The sequence below is a fragment of the Balaenoptera acutorostrata genome, chromosome 10 (genome assembly GCF_949987535.1).
Source record: "Balaenoptera acutorostrata chromosome 10, mBalAcu1.1, whole genome shotgun sequence".
In the NCBI taxonomy this organism is placed as follows: domain Eukaryota; kingdom Metazoa; phylum Chordata; class Mammalia; order Artiodactyla; family Balaenopteridae; genus Balaenoptera; species Balaenoptera acutorostrata.
The window spans coordinates 49,145,108-49,164,292 of NC_080073.1; the positions used below are offsets into that span (position 1 = coordinate 49,145,108).

The window sequence follows — 19,185 nt, forward strand, 5'->3', positions numbered from 1 at the left end:
ACACCCAGGCATTGAGGGGCCGGGGTGGGAGGTCCAGATGGTGATGGTTTCCAGCACAATGGAGGTTCAGAGTTTATGGCTTCAACATAGTAAAACGTTAATATTAGAGTAAAACAGTTCACCTTTCCCTTGAAAGATGACAAAGTGAGTATTTTCAACATAGCCAATGCCTTTCCTCTCACCAGCTGTGTCTCCTCCATCTTGGTCTTCGAGAAAATAGACTCACACGTGCACAAGTGTACTGTGGAGCAGGTAAGTCACACACCTTGCTCTCCTGCCTGGGAGGAATTCTTAGAGAGTTCATGGAGCACATTTCTTTTAATTATACAGCTTTGCTGAATCTGCAGTGAAGAAATTCTGATATGACGTCCAATGTCTGCAGGAGGACCTAGCCTTGTGCTCTTTCAGAAGGGCCCTTTCCACTGAAATAGGTTTACTGAGCATCCTCTATGAGCCAGGCAGTGCTAAGCATTGGGGGTCAACAGCAAAAATCAAGGTGTTACCTGGTCTGGGCCCTTATCTGGAGGCTCTGGGGGAAAATCTGCTTCCAGGCCTACTCAGGTTGTTTGCGGAATTTACTGCCCTGTGGTTGTAGGACTGAGGTCCCCATTTCCATGCTGACACTCACCAGGGAGCCTCTCTCAGCTCCTCAAGGTTGTCTGCATTCCCTGTCAAGTTGCACCACCGTCTTCAAAGCCAGCAATGGCAGGTCAAGTCCTTCTCAAGCTTCAGATCTCTCTGACTCCTTCCTCTCCTGCATCTCTCTGACCTCCTATTCTTCCTCCTTCCTTCTGCCTCCAGCTGGAGAAAGATCGGGCCCATCTGGATAATCCAGGGTACTCTCCCTAGTGTAAAGCCCATAACCTTAGTTACAACTGCAAAGTCCTTCCCTTTGCCATGTGATGCATCATATTCACAGGTTCCAGGAATGAGGGTGTAGACATCTTTGGGGGCCATTCTGTCTACCACAGTGGGTGGCCTGGAAGTCCAGCCCCAGCCAGGTCTCTTTGGGGGCCTCCTGAGGAAGCCTGAGAGCAGTTATTTCCAAAGCTCTACTCTGTGTATAGGGTTTGAAGCCAGGGCCTCTGTCATAGCCATTGGTATGCTCACCTGTAGGAGAAACATTAGGGCCCCAATGACAGCCTTCCTGCTTTCCCAGCACACAGGCCAGCCAGAGCTTTCCAGGACTGTTTCATTTCATGCCATACTCTTTCAGCAGCTGAGACCCACTAGGAACTGATGATGAGTCAACTCTCTGAGTGTATCAGACAAAACCTTCATGAACTGACCTGCAAGACCTTCCTGGGGCTGCTGTGAGAGCTCCTAACTGGCCCCCCAGTCCAGGCAGACCATCTCAAGAAGATGTGATGGTCTCCTGTCCCCTACCAGTTCAATCAAGTCCAACTCCCTGGTCAGTGAACAAGTGGCCTTAGACTGTCTGACTGTACCTCCAGCCCTAATGGCCCCTCTCCTTCTCCTCACTAGATGTTCAGCCACATGGAAGACCATTAGCATCCATCACTCCCTCCTTCTCTGTTGGTCAAAGCCCTCCAGCCCCAAGTATCCAAATCCTACTTCTTCCATGAGGCTCCAGCCAATTCTCCCCTCTCCAGAGAGCATCTCCTTATCATCGGCTGGAAGAGGTCTCTGGAGTGAAATTCACACACACTAGTCTGAATCTCACTTTCTGCTCTGTATAAGTTATTCCTGTACAGTCTCTAAGTCTACTAAGGCAGCAATGTTTCATTTATCTTTTTATCCACGTCTTAACGTGTAGCAGACACTCAATTAGCTGAATTGCTCTTAGATTTATAGTCCTTTTAAATTACTCTTCTGGCTAATGGATAAAACACTTTGTTGTTGTTATATCTGTACCAAATATTTCTTGAGGCAAGAGAGGCAGGTCTCTGCTTTCCTTAAATTTTTAAGGTGAAACGTGCATTCATCAAGCTGTATGTCCTACAGAGGTTGTAGCATTAGAGCTCCAATTTTCTCTGAGTGCCCAGAATCCCAATTGGTCCTCAGCAATGGTGGCAACCCCACTATTCACTCATACAGCCTGGCACCCACCCTGAAGCCCATTTTCTCCCAAGGCTGCTCTTGACCCGGCAGAGGGAAGGCTTGGCCTCCTGCCTGCCTCACTCACTCCTACTCTCTGCCAAAAGCCTGGGATCCATCAGTAAGCCTGTACTTAACATGCTCTAACCCTTAGCCAGACTCATCAAGAAAAGAAGTGAGAGGACGCAAATCAATAAAATTAGAAATGAAAAAGGAGAAATCACAACTGACCCCGCAGAAACACAAAGGATTATAAGAGACTACTACAAACCACTATATGCCAATAAAATGGACAACCATGAAGAAATGGACAAATTCTTGGAAAGGTACAATTTTCCAAGACTGAACCAGGAAGAATTAGAAAATATAAACAGACCTATCACAAGTAATGAAAGTGAAACTGTAATTAAAAATCTTCCAACAAACAAAAGCCCAGGACCAGATGGCTTCACAGGTAAATTCTATAAAACATGTAGAGAAGAGCTAACAACAATCCTTCTCAAACTCTTCCAAAAATTTGCAGAGGGAGGAACACTCCCAAATTCACTCTACAAAGCCACCATCACCCTGATATCAAAACCAGAAAAAGATATCACAAAAAAAGAAAATTATAGACCAATATTCACTGATGAATATAGATGCAAAAATCCTGAACAAAATACTAGCAAACAGAGTCCAACAACATGTTAAAAGGATCATACACCATGATCAAGTGGGATTTATCCCAGGGACACAAGGATTCTTCAATATATGCAAATCAATCAATGTGATACACCATATTAACAAATTAAGGAATAAAAACCATAAGATTGTCTCAATAGATGCAGAAAAAGCTTTTGACACAATTCAACACCCATTTATGATAAAAACTCTCCAGAAAATGGACATAGAGGGAACCCACCTCAACATAATAAAGTCTATATATGACAAACCCACAGCAAACATCGTTCTCAATGGTGAAAAACTGAAACCATTTCCACTAAGATCAGGAACAAGACAAGGATGTCCACTCTCACCACTCTTATTCAACATAGTTCTGGAAGTCCTAGTCATGGCAATCAGAGAAGAAAAAGAAATAAAAGGAATACAAATTGGAAAAGAAGAAGTAAAACTGTCACTGCAGATGACATGATACTATACACAGAAAATCCTAAAGATGCCACCAGAAAACTACTAGAGCTAATCAATGAATTTGATAAGGTTGCAGGATACAAAATTAATGCACAGAAATCTCTGGCATTCCTATATACTAACAATGAAAAATCAGAAAGAAAAATTAAGGAAATAATCCCATTTACCGTCGCAACAAAAAGAATACCTAGGAATAAACCTACCTAAGGAGGCGAAAGACTTGTATTCAGAAAACTATAAAACACTGATGAAAGAAATCAAAGATGACATAAACAGATGGAGAAATAGACCATGTCCTTGGATTGGAAGAAGCAATACTGTGGAAATGATTATACTACCCAAAGCAATCTACAGATTCAATGCAATCCCTATCAAACTACCAATGGCATTCTTCACAGAATTAGAACAAAACATTTTTACAATTCGTAAGGAAACACATAAGAGCCCAAATTGCCAAAGCAATCTTACGAAAGAAAAACGGAGTTGGAGGAATCAGGCTCCCTGACTTCAGACTATACTACAAAGCTACAGTAATCAAGACACTATGGTACTGGCACAATAACAGAAATATAGATCAATGGAACAGGATAGAAAGCCCAGAGATAAACCCATGCACATATGGTCACCTAATTTACAACAAAGGAGGCAAGAACATACAATGGAGAAAAGACAGCCTCTTCAATAAGTGGTGCTGGGAAAACTGGACAGCTACATGTAAAAGAATGAAATTAGAACGCTCCTTAACACCATACACAAAAATAAACTCAAAATGGATTAAAGACCTAAATGTAAGGCTGGACACTATAAAACTCTTAGAGGAAAACATAGGAAGAACACTCTTTGACATAAATCACAGCAAGATCTTTTTTGATCCACCTCCTAGAATAATGGAAATAAAAACAAAAATAAACAAATGGGACCTAATGAAACTTCAAAGCTTTTGCACAGCAAAGGAAACCATAAACAAGACGAAAAGACAACCCTCAGAATGGGAGAAAATATTTGCAAATGAAACAACTGACAAAGGATTAATCTCCAAAATATACAAACAGCTCATGGAGCTGAATATCAAAACAACAAACAACCCAATTAAAAAACGGGCCGAAGATCTAAACAGACATTTCACCAAAGAAGACACACAGATGGCCAAGAAGCATATGAAAAGATGCTCAACATCACTAGTTATTAGAGAAATGCAAATCAAAGCTACAATGAGGTATCACCTCACAACAGTAAGAATGGCCATTATCAAAAAATCTAGAAACAATAAATGCTGGAAAGGGTGTGGTGAAAAGGGAACCCTCCTGCACTGTTGGTGGGAATATAAATTGATACAACAACCATGGAGAACAGTATGGAGATTCCTTACAAAACTAAAAATAGAACTACCATATGACCCAGCAATCTCACTACTGGGCATATACCCTGAGAAAACCATAATTCAAAGAGAGCATATACCACAATGTTCATTGCAGCACTATTTACAATAGCGAGGACATGGAAGCAACCTAAATGTCCATGGACAGATGTATGGATAAAGAAGACGTGGCACATATATACAATGGAATATTACTCAGCCATAAAAAGAAACGATATTGAGTTATTTGTAGTGAGGTGGATGGACCTAGAGTCTGTCATACAGAGTGAAGTAAGTCAGAAAAAGAAAAACAAATACCATATGCTAACGCATATGTATGGAATCTAAAAAAAAAAAAAAAAAAGGTACTGATGAACCTAGTGGCAGGGCAGAAATAAAGACATAGACACAGAGAATGGACTTGAGGACATGGGGTGGGAGGGAGAAGCTGGGGCAAAGTGAGAGTGGCATGGACATATATACACTACCAAATGTAAAACAGATAGCTAGTGGGAAGCAGCACATAGCACAGGGAGATCAGCTCGGTGCTTTGCGACGACCTAGAGGGGTGGGATAGGGAGAGTGGGAGGGAGGCTCAAGAGGGAGGGGATATGGGGATATACGTATGCATATGGCTGATTTACTTTGTTGTACAACAGAAACTAACACAGCATTGTGAAGAAATTATACTCCAATAAAGATGTATAAAAAAATAAAAAATAAAAATAAATTTAAAAAATTAAAAAAAACATGCTCTAGTCACTGACTCCATGTTATATACACTGTGCAGCTATTCCACCTGAACTAGACCATCAATGGGGGCAGACCCTGACTCTAAAAGATTGCCAGAATTTAACCCACTCTATTGCACAACCCTATGTACCAACATGGGCTTTTAGTGCCTTTTAGTTGAAGAGACTAAGGCACTTAAATCCTGAAGTTACCTGGCAAAATGAAGAGTTTCAATGAGTTTATTCCTTCCTAGGAAAGAGGTTAGATGCTCTTTGTGGACCTGTCACATATATACAAGTTAAAAATCAGCTCTGCTTCCTAGAGTGGGCCTAGCTCTCAGAATCTTTCCCTTAAATTAAGCTAACATCTGGAAGACACATGCAGAAAGATCATTAAATTATCTTTTTTTTTTTTTCACCATAATCAGGAAAAGGAGTAAAGCAAGGATCATTCTCCCAGAATTTTTCTCAGGCTCCTGGACAATCTTCTCAATCTAAGGACAATATTTTTCTTTCATTTTATTTTCAACCGAAGAATCACATGTTTAAAATAATAACCTCCTGCCACATACCTCCATATACTGAGTCCTCCTCTCAAGAGGAACCACTCTTAACCCATGTCCATTTATGTTTCTTTTGATGATTATTTCCATATCTCTAGAAAATATATTGATACTACTACTTCTTGATTTATCAGATTTAGACATTATCTCACTGAATTCCTTCCATGATAGACAAGAATTGAACTCACCTACATGAAGGCCCCCTCCCACCATCCACTTTCCTAATTTTGACAGGCAAATGGTTACTCTTAGCTCCTCTGCTGCACTGGTTCTCAAATGTTAGCTGCATCAGAATTACCTGATCAGCTTGTTAGAACTCAGATTGCTGGGACCCACCCATGAGTTTCTGATTAAAGGGTCTGGGGTGGGGCCCAAGAATTTTCATTTCTGACAACATCCCAAGGGAGTTTGATGCTGCTGGTTCAGCGACCACACTTTAAGAAGCACTGCTCTACTGGTAACCTCTGCAATTTTAAGTAATAACAACTTTTTCTTGTTTCATCAAGTTTTACAATAACTCTTGGCTCACCAATTTGAAAGATTAAGATATTAAAACAACTTGTTTTGTTCTATTTTAAACTCTATACAGTAAAATTAAAGACATTTATACTATGTACTATAACCGTAACTGATTTGGCTTGACTGTAAATACTAAAAACCAATAAATCATGTTGTCATTATGGCCTCTTGATTACTGTTCACAGCAGAGCCAAGACAAGTGTCATGATTACATATCTTCCTCTACAGGTGCAAAGTTAAACTACTAGAATACTCAACTTTTGCTTAAGGGAGAATGCTTCTAGTATTAAGGTCCTTCTCTTCCGTATATTCTTCTATTTGCTTAAAATTCCACCACATTTTAATTTGTTTTATATTTGAACCATGACATATTGGCCATGTTTTTATTTTCCTGGGAGTTTTTGACTGCCTTTATTTTTTCTTATCCATAGAAAAAATATATTCCATCTACACTGTATCCTGAATATTTGCTACTCTCTTGTCATTCTGCTATGGCTGGCTTCATTCTTCTCGAAGTTCATTGATCCCCTGTTCTAAACTGATCAACTGTTTTTTAGACTTGCTGCACAGTTGTAATCCTGGAATTTCTTGTCATTAGACTTCTAGGAGTTAGTTCTTACATCCCCCATATTGCTGCTTCTAATTGTCACCCTTGTTTTCTTGGAGTGCATCTCAGGTGATTTCCTTGGAAAGGCTACTAGGGATGTAAACTTTCTGGGTCCTTGCTTGTCTGAAAAATAACTTTATTTTGACCTCATACTTGACTGTTAGGCTAAGTATAAAATCCTAGTTTCAAAATCACTTTCTCTCAGAGCTTTGAAGCCCTTATTTCACATATGCTTCCTTCCAATCTTGCTAATAAGTCTAATGGACAACTTAGTGTGACTCTAATTATGTCGTTAGTGGACAAATATTCCTCACTACCACCATCCTGTACTCCTTGCCCTGGAAGCATTAAGAATTTTCCTTATGTGTTAGGAGTGTTACCATTTCAAAATGATGTATCTAGGATATTTTTGGTTTATCCTGCTTGCAAGTTTGTGGGTCCTTTAAATTTAAAAAAGTGTCTCTCTGTAACTCTGGGAAATTTTATTCCATTATCTCTCATAATGTTTTTCATTTTCTCTGTTTGCTTTTTCTGATATTCTTATTAGTTGGACATAGGACCTTGCAGATTGATGCTTTAGCTCTTTTCTATTTGTCTTTTAGCTCTGCTTACTGGGAGATTTCTTATCATTATCTTCTACTACATTTTTGGCTCTGCATCCATATTGCTAATTTTCAAGAAACGTTTCCTTGTTCTTTCTTTCTTTTAAGAAGAAATAGAATTCCAACCACTTTCTAATGGATAGAATATATTCTTGAATCTCCTTGTGCTTATTACATAGAGTATAAATTGGTATTTAAAGTGTTATAATCTCTTCTATTCCTTAAAAAATTTATTTCCTTCTAAGTCAGTTATTCTGTAGGTGTATTTTGGTTTTTTTCTCCATGTACCACATTCCCCCTCAATTTCAGATTTCCTTGGTTGTCCATTCATTTTTAAGAATAAAGTAAAAGAGCTGATTGGAAAATCTGGATGTTTGGGTGGATGGTGGGAGGGGAAGCTAGCTCTTACATTGGAGGCTCCAAATGCCAGAAGAAATAAGGCTTCCCCCTGGGGAAAAAGCCTACCTACACTATCTCAACCAGTTTATTCAATTCTTTAGAAAATAAAAGGCCTGGCTTCTTGCTATTCTGCATGGCTAGAGTATGTAGGTGTGGGGACAGGGGCAGAAAGTCAACTCTTCCACAAACGAACCTTCACTTAACACCCCCCTTCCCTGTTTCCAGCCCCATTTCTCATTCCTGTACCCCTCTGAAACTGCTGGCCTGGCCGTGGCTACAGCCTCTCTGGACCCATGGGTGGACAGGCACCCAGCCCCTCCGTGTAGAGTGCAAGGTTCACCCACCAACACTCTTCCTTCTTCTTTACTCATTCCAAAAATCCCTGGACTCTCTCATTGGCTGATGCCCCTTCCCCAGCAGCATTCACCTCCCTGTTCTGATTTACTCATTTATAATCACTATAATGGGGTCTCAGGAAGCACAGACATAAATATTTATGCTTGCTTGGCCATCTTGAACATAAGTGACCAAGAAGAGCATTTTCATACTAATCTGTCCCTAAATCTCTGCCTTTGATCAGGTTGCCTGAATCTAAAAATGCTAGTAAAGGTTCTAAGATGCTCTTCACTAAAGAAGGCCCACTCTGTGCCACTGATGGATTGGTAGAAATGAGAGTTGGGTTCATTGTAGAAGGGATGCCCAGGGCTAGCAAGATGCTGAACAGAGGAGGCCACTACCTCACAGGGTCATTTCAGAGGTAAAACAAGCACAGGGTACCCTGAAATGATTTCCAGCGCCCCAAGTTTGGACCACTCCCATAACCCAACTTTATTGGGCCAGCAAGATTCCACCTTAGAGAGCAAAGTATTAATAGGACAGGGAACTCATGATCTAGGAATTATCATAATATTCTGGTTTACTGGGTCCCCAGCCTGACCTCTTGGCCCAACTTCACTGTCAGGAGATGATACACACTTCTACTCCTCAGTCAAGGCAGGAGTCATCAGCTTCCTGTCCCGCCTCTTCATCTTATCTTCCTGTCCTCCTCATCTTCCTCATGCCTCCCCTCCACCCTGCCCCACCACTTAGACACCCAGCATCCTCCTGGTCTCTCCCCTCACTCCCCCAGAGCATTCTCCAAGTATCAGTGACCAGCTGGACATTCTGGCCACCCTACAGGGCACTTGTGTTTTGAAAGTTCATGTTTGACTTCAAAAGAAGCATCCAAAAAGGCAGTGTTGCCAGTAGGTTGTGTGTATAGGGGTAGCAGCTTCTGCCCACGTCCCTTTACAACTGCTGCCCCTCCCCCAGCTGATGTGCTACAGGCGGCTAACGGCTCACATCTGCAGCTTCCTCCAGAGAACTGTCCACAGCTGCAGGGAGTATCCTTCAAGGAGGGCTATACTCCCCTTCCATCCCCCACACAGCCAATGGCTGACGAGTAAGGGGTACAAAAGGCCAGACCCTTCCCTCAAGGAGAGGACGGCTCTTTGCTGTAATTTATGCTCCAAAGCTCCCTGCCTCAGGCCAAAGCTAGACTTTAGCTGAGACCACATACTTGCTCACCCTTTCCCCTTTCCTTACAGGGTTCTCTTACGAGCACAGCTTCATTAGACCAAGTTGCTCCTAAATCCCCGTCTCAGGCTCTGTTTCTGGGGAACCTGACCCAAGACCACATGGGAGAGACTATGGGAGAAAATGAGGACATCTTGGTAAAAATCTTACATCTCGAACTCCAAACACTTCTCTGTGGTTCTATTTACAACTCTCATCTGCAAGGCGTGGGTCACTGATCTGCTAGTTTTCCCATAAGCTCAGAGCAGTCAGAACTGTGGAGACTGGGGCTGGTGGGTGGTTCCACAGCTTTGCCCCCACCCCACCCAGGAGTCTGGTTTAGCCAAAAAACAGTTTTGTCTGACCTTCCCCAGGTCCTGGATCTGTGATGATCTTGGGTGTTAAAGAAAGATTTAGAACCAGACTTGGGATCCCAGACTTCTTGCGTATTTCCTGCATCATCGTCAGCACTGTATATCTCCCAGATGACTCGGGGCAGACAGGCCAGTGATGCTGCACGGCGTTAGCTCATGGCTCACTCCTACCCTGTATGGCCTCGTTCGGCCGGCACCCCACGTCACCCTGCAGCTCCTCCGCACAGCAGCACAGCCCAGAATCTGCCGAGCCGGGGAGGATGGTGAGAGCCTGTGCTCACGGTGCTCTGCCTTCCAAAGATGCCTGAGTGGGGCATTCTCAACTCAACCACCAATTCTAGCAAGAGGAAGTTCTTGCTTCTTCACCCCACTCATGCTCCCATCAATAAAACATGTACTGTATGTAGAGCACTCACTAGGTGCTGATCTGAGCTCTGGAAACAGTGTAGGAACGGGAGGCAAGTGCTGGGGCCAAGCAGCCAGTTCATGACCTCAAAGGGATCATAATTTTCTAATTGCTTGAGAAAAGCCTCAATGAGTTTAAATTACGTGGTTGTTAGACACAAACCCCTAAATCATACATTTCATCATTTTGCAGATCGGGAAAGCAAGGCCCAGGAGGGGGTGTGGCTGGCCATGGGCTCCCAGGCCACCAGGGCCATTACTTCTGCATAGGCACCTGCCACCTGGGGTCCCAGCCATGAGCTTTCAGGTTCTCACCTGATTCTTCTGGGCAATCTTTTGGCCCTTTTTCCAGCGGAGCACGGGGGTCAGGGCCGGCAGCTCCCTTTCCTCCTCTCCCATCACATGCTCGCCCAGGCTGTAGGCGGCCTCGAACACGATGGGGCTGATGACGTCCTGCACTCTCCGCTGAAACAATAAACACACAGGCACGTGAGCGGCGGGCGCTGCTGACATGTGCAGAGCATTTCAACAGTTTACAAAGACCTTCCACATGGACTGCCCCATGTGAGCCTCACAGCCACCCTTGTGTGGCTGGATTTTATTGCTTTCATATTTTAGATGAGGTAATGAGGCCGCGAGTGATGACTGTCTTGTCCAAGGTCACTCCGCTAATGAGCGGGGGCTTTCCCCGCTCTAACTCACATGGTACGAAATCATCGTCTCTTTAGCATGTGGAAGACATTACCTTAGTCATCTTCCAAATATTCTTATAACCTAGTTGGCAGGCAGGCAAGCATCTGTACTCATAGTGCACTGCTAACCCTTCCCATCCGTGGTGTTTTGATCATCAAAGCTCTTCTGCCTTGAGGTAAATATGGACTATGTGTTAGGGCAGGAGACCTGAAGACACTGGGGCCCAGCATCTTCCCAGAGCTGGGCATCAATGGAGCCAGGGATGAAGTCCGGCTTCTGGCCTGTGTTCTTTCCTTTGGAGCCCAGGACTCTAAGAGCCAAGGGAATGATAGGTCCATAGTCACAATGAACACCTACAAGATGCCAGGCACTGCACTAGGTTTTCTAGAGCAGGGGTCCCCAACCCCTGGGCCGTGGACTGATATCGGTCCGCGGCCTGTTAGGACCTGGCCACACAGCAGGAGGTGAGCAGTGGGCGAAGCTTCATCTGCCTCTCCCCACTGCTCACATTACCGCCTGAACCATCCCCCCGCATCACCCCCGTCCGTGGAAAAACTGTCTTCCATGAAACCAGTCCCTGGTGCTAAAAAGGTTGGGGACCACTGTTCTACAGAGATGAGCCACACGTCCAAATCCTGCAGCTGGGCTTATTCCTCTCCATCGTATAATAAAAGGAAGATGAAGGCACAAGTTCCCCAGGCTACAAGGCTGATAAGGATTCTGAGTCACATCTGCTCAATCCTGGAGTTCTTGACCTTTCTGGCCCAGGTCTCGCTGCCTCCTGGGTACTCTGGCCACCCCCCGGGACTCACAAGTTAGAGTCTGAGGCAGGAATAAAGCATCAGTATCCCCGCATCCCAGGCCAGCATGCTCTATGGAAGGTGGGCTTCCAAGGGGAGCCGGGTAAATCTCAGAAGTAGCACCAACAAGCCACTGTCTGCAGCCCCACTGCCTGCGTCTGTCAGGGAGAGATGACGGGAGCTGGCAGGGAGGCAGGAGTGGGAGGCGCTAGGTGGGCAGACAGAGGCCAACCAACCCCAAGGCCGTGAGCAGATCCAAGGACTTCACACTACGCTCCACGTAAAGTCTGGTGGAGTTGGGAGCAGACTAGTGCCGTGTTCAAAACAGTAGAAAGTTTTAAAGTTCCCAAGAGGCACACAGTGAGGAGCTAGCTCTTACCCCACCCCCTGGATACCCAGCGCCCCCTCCAGAGACAGACACGCCTGTCAGTTCTGGGTTATCCGTCCAGTCTAAGCACATGCGGGGAACTGGTTGCTTACAGCAAGCTGCACTTTGCCTTCCTCACTCAGCAGGTACCAGTTCACCAGGGGGAGGTTAATGAAAGGGTCTGTGATCGAACAAGCTGGGGGGACACCAGGTTACACAGTTAAGGGGGGGTTTAGTCTCTTGTTTATTGTTTGTTTTTACTGCAACTGCCTCCCACAAAGAGTAGGGTGGCCCCAGGTCTAACGGGGCACAGGACCCTGTGTTTCCTTGGAGATCCCTGGGCATGTACGTGGAGTGGAACATGCTCAGAGACCAGAAAAATCTCCTGCAGCAACCCAGGAAAGGAGATGGTGCCCGGGCCGGGGCGGGGAGGCAGACGGAGCTGCTGAATGTGGGCTGTGGGGGACAGATGACTCTGGGGTGGGAGCCTGAGTGACATGCTCAGGAAAGCATTCAGCTGGGAATAGATTCAATCATTTACGTAAATAAAACACAGGACCTTTTGGGGGAGTGACGGGGGAGCCTCTGGATGAGCTACTTCCACAAAATTCTCTCGAACTTCAGATTTTAGGAGCAGATCTTTAACGCTCCTGTCCTTTCTGTGAGCAAAGCACACACCTGGGATCCAGATCCCCTCCGGCTACTGACCGACTCTCCTAAACAGAATGTAAAGACTGCCTGGGCACAGAGAATAGTGAAGGGGTGCAATCTTAATGTTTTCACAGATAAACGCTTCAGTGTTTCTTTAAGGGTGACTGCCTTAAGATTTTGCATTTAAATCCTTCACGCCGAAATAAGTCAGTTATTACACGCTGTTACTATTGCGGGAGGAACTGAAGATGGGGGTGGGGAGGCAGAAGCCACGGAACATTTCCTGGCTACCACATATATTCCAGAGACTGGGCCAACCTCCTCCCAGACATCCTTTTACTTAATCTGCACCACACCCAAGCTGGTAGATTGTTGCTCCCATTGTACAGATGAACGCAAATAAACTGTGCTCCATCCCCAAACCAGTAAGTGGTGGAACCGGACTCATTCTTAGAACCAGAAGCAAAACTGCTTTCCTTGAAGCCCATGAAATACTGTTTAAAAATCATCCCAATTGCTTTAGGTTCTGACATCACCCTGAAATATTACCTATCTACTTAGGAGGATACAGGGCAAGGGGAAGGAAATGTTCCTCATACAAGGAAGAATGTGAGTAAATGACAAATAACTAAAGAAATAGGGAGTTGAAGGGAGGGCTGTTTCTAAATGTGCAGTCATTCTGTGTCTTAGTCAGGGCACAGCTATTTGGGGTGAGTAATGAATTGTGACACCTAGCGGTACAGACACTGTGCTCTGGCACTGACTGCATGAACCAGTTTTAACTAAGATGTTTGAGAAACACCTTCTTATGACATGTCCCAGTAGCTCTGGGCAGAAGGGGCCTACCCCACACTGAGCCATGGGTGGAGGCAAGGGAGAACACAGCAATTAGAAACAAGCCAGCAGGGCTTCTCTGGTGGCACAGTGGTTAAGAATCCGCCTGCCCTGGTGGCCAGAAGGTGCAGGACTACAGGGCTCATGGCAGAATAGGGTCAGCAGGATGCCACTCACACTTCAGCTGGTTGCCCAGTAAGAGTTTCACCGCTTGTATATAACAGGACTTTTCTCACATCTCCATTTCTTTTAGCCTTTTGATTGCCGTCCTCAATATTCTTCCAAGGCAATTCTGGAATAAACACATTATGAAAAACTGGGCCTTTTTTTATTCCAGGAATCCCAAAGTCAACCCAGCAGCATATTAGGACTAGATGTGATTTCAAAGTAAATCCTTTGAAGGGTAGATAACATTGCCTCAGCCTTGCAGGGAAGCTGTGAAGACAGTGGAGGTTGCAGCATAGGAAACAAGGGAGCAGTGGTATTTATAGACATTGGTTAACAGCCACCATGGGGTCTGTAAATTCCAAGATACTTCCGGGATATGCATATTCTCTGTGCATATAGATAAACCAGGTTTTGGCAGCCTGGGGGCAGCCATCTAACAGAGATGCAAGTGCTGGCTGCTGGGAGAGAAAAGGGGCTGTGATAGTATGTTATGCCACAGTTTATATAACTGTAAGTATACACGCTTTGTTTTCAGTTGTCTTTTCAATAAATATATTTCCTTATTTAAAAAAATGGGCCATGGTGACTTTGCTTGAAGAGCTATATACCGTGGTGACATTATTATGGCCTTCTTACGCTACTACCTTTCTCTGTAGTTCTTCTTGATCTCACATTCATAATATTGAGAAACATATCTCAGGAGGCCTGATGATTTTTTTTTTAGTTAATTAATTAATTTATTTACTTTTGGCTGCATTGAGTCTTTGTTGCTGTGCGCGGCCTTTCTCTAGTTGTGGCGAGCGGGGGCTACTCTTCATTGCAGTGCGCAGGCTTCTCATTGCGGTGGCTTCTCTTGTTGCGGAGCATGGATTCTAGGCACGCGGGCTCAGTAGTTGTGGCTCACGGGCTTAGTTGCTCCGCAGCATGTGGGATCTTCCCGGACCAGGGCTCGAACCCGTGTCCCCTGCATTGGCAGGCGGATTCTTAACCACTGCGCCACCAGGGAAGCCCCCTGATGATTTTTTTAAATTTACTAGAAGATATCTTCCAATAATCCCGGGCACAAAGACTGAACTAACATCTGGATGGATGGATGAGTTAACATTTTTTTGACTAAAAGATCCAAAAGATAGGGCAGGATCAATGAGATAGGCTGATCATATCTAAGAGAGGCCCAGTGGTTTATCAACATCATTTTCTTTCTTGGCATATCTCACTAAGCTCTGATACAAATTACTTAAGGTTTAATACGATATCAAATTTATGAGTCTCCTCTAGAATATTAATTTATATGAAGTCACTGAATCATAGAGTTTTTTTTGTTTTTTTTTTTAATTTTTATTTATTTATTTATTTATTTATGGCTGTGTTGGGTCTTCGTTTCTGTGCGGGGGTTTCTCTAGTTGCGGCAAGTGGGGGCCACTCTTCATCGCGGTGCGCGGGCCTCTGACTATTGCGGCCTCTCTTGTTGCGGAGCACAGGCTCCAGATGCGCAGGCTCAGCAATTGTGGCTCACGGGCTTAGTCGCTCCGCGGCATGTGGGATCTTCCCAGACCAGGGCTCGAACCCGTGTCCCCTGCATTGGCAGGCAGATTCTCAACCACTGCGCCCCCAGGGAAGCCCCATACAGTTTTGAAGTTAGAAGAAACTATGATGTTACTTAACTCAATCCTCTCATTTTAAAATTGAAGAACCCGGGCTTCCCTGGTGGCGCAGTGGTTGAGAATCTGCCTGCTAATGCGGGAGACACGGGTTCGAGCCCTGGTCTGGGAAGATCCCACATGCCACGGAGCAGCTGGGCCCGTGAGCCACAGCTGCTGAGCCTGCGCGTCTGGAGCCTGTGCCCCGCAACGGGAGGGGCCGCGATAGTGAAAGGCCCGCGCACCGCGATGAAGAGCGGTCCCCGCACCGCGATGAGGGGTGGCCCCCACTTGCCGCAACTGGAGAAAGCCCTCGCACGAACCGAAGATCCAGCACAGCCAAAAATAAATAAATAAATAAATAAAATTAAAAAAAAAAAAAATTGAAGAACCCATAGTTGAAGAGATAAAGTATCTTCCCAGGAAAGTGTAGATTTAAAAATACGAAGGATGTTACTTTTGACTCTCTGCTCAATTATTTTCCTGACCCTTCTTCCTTACATGCTATTCAATTTTAATAGTGTTCCCCTCTGTCTTCCTGCAATGTGAATATGTTTTTATATGGTAGGCACTTATGGCTGTATCAAAAAGAAAGTTCAAATTGTGTTTCAAGTGGATGTGCATTATGTTGTAGCTTATACAGCTTTCTATAGTATATTTTAAAAATTCCTTCTTATTCCATAATTAGCTCATATGGTAGTATAAGATTGATCATTTGATTTTCTAAGTGGGTATAAAATTTTAAACATATATAGTGGTTCTAAGGAAAAGTACCTTTTTTTTTTTTCCCTTCAAAGTTGTTCTTCATAGTGGTATGTGATCAGGAAGGCAACAAATCTCAAATTTCTAAACAGCATACATGCACAAGAGGTCACAGTTAAGATTACCTTGGGAGTTCTAATTCTGAATTTCCTGAATTTTGTGGGTTTAAATCACAATTTTAATGTTCCATTAATGCAAGGTGCTTTTTTTTTTTTTTTTACACTGAATTGTTCTATGTCTTTTATTCTGCACTAATGGACATTGTGTTGATTTCTGTGACTATCAAGGAGAGTTCAATATTCTGGTAAAACTCTTTTTAGTTAATGTTCTATTTTTTAAATCCTTTTACTTGAGTTTGACTAAGACAATTTAAAAGCTTTTCTATCAATAACTAATTTTATTTTATAGAAAAAGACAGAGCAATATGGTTTTGTATATTTAAAATTAAAATGTGCCTTCTGAAAACTTTGAAAAATTAAAAAAAAAAAAAGAATCTGCCTGCCAACGCAGGGGACACGGGTTCAAGCCCTGGTCCGGGAAGATCCCACATGCTGTGGAGCAACTAAGCCCGTGCGCCCCGACTACTGAGCCTGTGCTCTAGAGCCCGTGAGCCACAACTACTGAGCCCACATGCCACAACTACTGAAGCCTGCACACCTAGAGCCCATGATCCGCAACAAGAGAAGCCACCGCAATGAGAAGCCCGCTTGCCACAACTAGAGAAAGCCCGCGTGCAGCAATGAAGACCCAACACGGCCACAAATAAATAAATAAATAAATAAATAAATAAATAAATAAATATTTTTTTAAAAGTCAGTTAAAAAGAAAATGAAACAAGTCAGCACCCCCAAAAGGACAGCCCCTTCTCCCCACACTGTGTTTGTTTTCTTGTATCTGAGCTGCAAAGGAAAAGTAGCAGCAACATTTCGTGGTTTCCCTTGCATTGTTGGAAGTGTGGCCTCTCTCAGCCCAGCACTGCAATGAAATGAAGGGACCCCTCAGGATGGAGAAGGAGGCTTAGGGGTTTGGGCAGAGACTCTAGCTGCTGACATTTTACTGCTTAAAAATATTCACCACTACAAACAGAAGCTTCCCAAGCTGAACACACTTACTTATGATAGACCAAAAGCTGACAATCCACCTTCTCCTGCTAAAAATCTACTGTACCCTCCTGTTCTGAAAAATGAAAGAGGCTGCACAGAGAAGAACCCTCAGACTGGCGGCTGAGGTTTTATAGGGAACTTGACATATGTGCAATTTGAAATTTATTGGGTGCTTACTTTATGCCAGGCAATGTGCTGGGCCCCAGGGAGATGGAGATGAAAGACCTTGGAGGAAACAGGCAGGCAGTGACAACCTAGTGCAACATGTACTAGAAGAGAGGCGGCTTTGGGAACACAGACGAGAGCACTTGATTCAGACTGCAGGTTGGCGGGCTTCCCAGAGGAAGGGAAGTCCCTGGGCTCAGTCAGATGACAGAAGGACATTAGCCAGGGAGCAGGCATGGCCAGTACACACAGCAGCGGGGAGAGGGCATGGGTGTCCAGTGGATTACATGTTCTCCCCAAAGGTGGGACAGTCAGGCTAGTTGGTGGGTGGGAGGGGAGAGGAGGCTGAAGCAGAGACCAGATTTCACGGGGACTTAAAGGGTGTGTTGATTTCAACCTAAAATCTAGGGAGAGCTGGGAGGGGGCTAAGGTGATGCAAGAGACTGTGTTACAGAAAAATCCCTCTGGTTTCTCGGATGGATGGGGGTGAGATTGGAGGTAGGGAGGTTGTGTTGTAGAAAGATCCCTCTAGCTGTAGCATGGAAGTGGATTGATGGGGGGAGGTTCGGGGGTGAGCAGTCTAACATAGGGGTTCACAGGAAAGATGGAGAGAGCCTGGGCCAGGACACAGAAGTGGGATGGGGAACGGGAGGGAGGTGAGGCTGACTCAGGAAGAAGAGATGCTGCAGCTTGGTGACTGGAGGTGGGGGATGAGAGAAAGAGAATCATGGAAGGTACCCCAGTGTTCAGCTCAGGTGAGTGAGTGGACCTGGCAGCCCCTCATCACCACGGGGAACCAGGAGAGGGAACAAGTGTGCAAGTTGTTTAGGTGTGAACATACTAAGGTTTGTTACAACACAGAAATCCTCTTCCTGTCTCCAAATGCCAACTCCACAAGCAATCTCCCAGAATACACTGATTTGGGCCTAAAACCCCATGCTACCTTTTCTCTTCCACAAAACTGCTCCCCTGCCCCAGCGTCCAGGTTCAGCCTCCCCAGCACTGGCTCATCCAGACCTACCACAGACCCTCTGTCTACACTTTGAGCTCATCCACCCGTCCTCTAGGGACGAGCTTTGCCCTCCTTCAAACCACACTATTCTCCTCCCTCGGTGCACCTCACACGCAGAGCTGTTCTGCTGGGGCCCCAAGGGAGGACTGCAGGGCCTGGGAGGGTCTGATGACAAGAGGGAGAGAGACCCTTAGGAAAACGCGGTTGAGCACCCCCATTCCTTCACGGGGAGTCCCAGCTTTTCCTTCTCATTCATTAACTTGCTTGTGAAATCGAATTAACTCAGACGGAACATCCAGCAGGGGAGGCTCGTGACAGGCAGGGGCCACCCACTCAAGGGTTCCACTAGAGGAGGGGTCACTCTGCCCTGTTATCCTAGGGCGTCTAGGCCGGTGTGAGGGTCAGAAGCCCAAAAGTCTTCTGTCTCCTTTACTTGTGGAACCAGGGAATTTTCCCTGGTGAGTATAAGCCTCAAATCACAGACCCCCACCCACCTGGCCAAGGGAAGATATGCCTCACTATCCAGTGGACTCGATTCCAAGCCCCACGTAAGCAGGACCTGAGCACCATGCACCCCTCGACCAGACACGTGAATTAGAAACTGACCTCATGCTGCTTTTCTCCAAGAAATGAAGGGTTTTTATCCTCCTTGGCTAACTAGCAGCTACAGAGGTAAACTAAATGAAAACA

At 44.8% G+C, this 19,185-nt stretch overlaps 1 protein-coding gene across 1 annotated transcript in view; it reads right to left on the reverse strand.

The window, feature by feature from the left end:
- Positions 1–19,185, reverse strand: part of ITGA9 (integrin subunit alpha 9) — a 324,192-nt gene that overhangs the window by 172,788 nt on the left and 132,219 nt on the right. Inside the window, exons 14-15 of the mRNA XM_057555761.1 lie at positions 11,201–11,303; positions 10,616–10,765 (exon numbers count right to left, since the gene is read on the reverse strand). Coding sequence (XP_057411744.1) covers positions 10,616–10,765; positions 11,201–11,303 — 253 coding nt within the window. The remainder of the gene's footprint in view (positions 1–10,615; positions 10,766–11,200; positions 11,304–19,185) is intronic.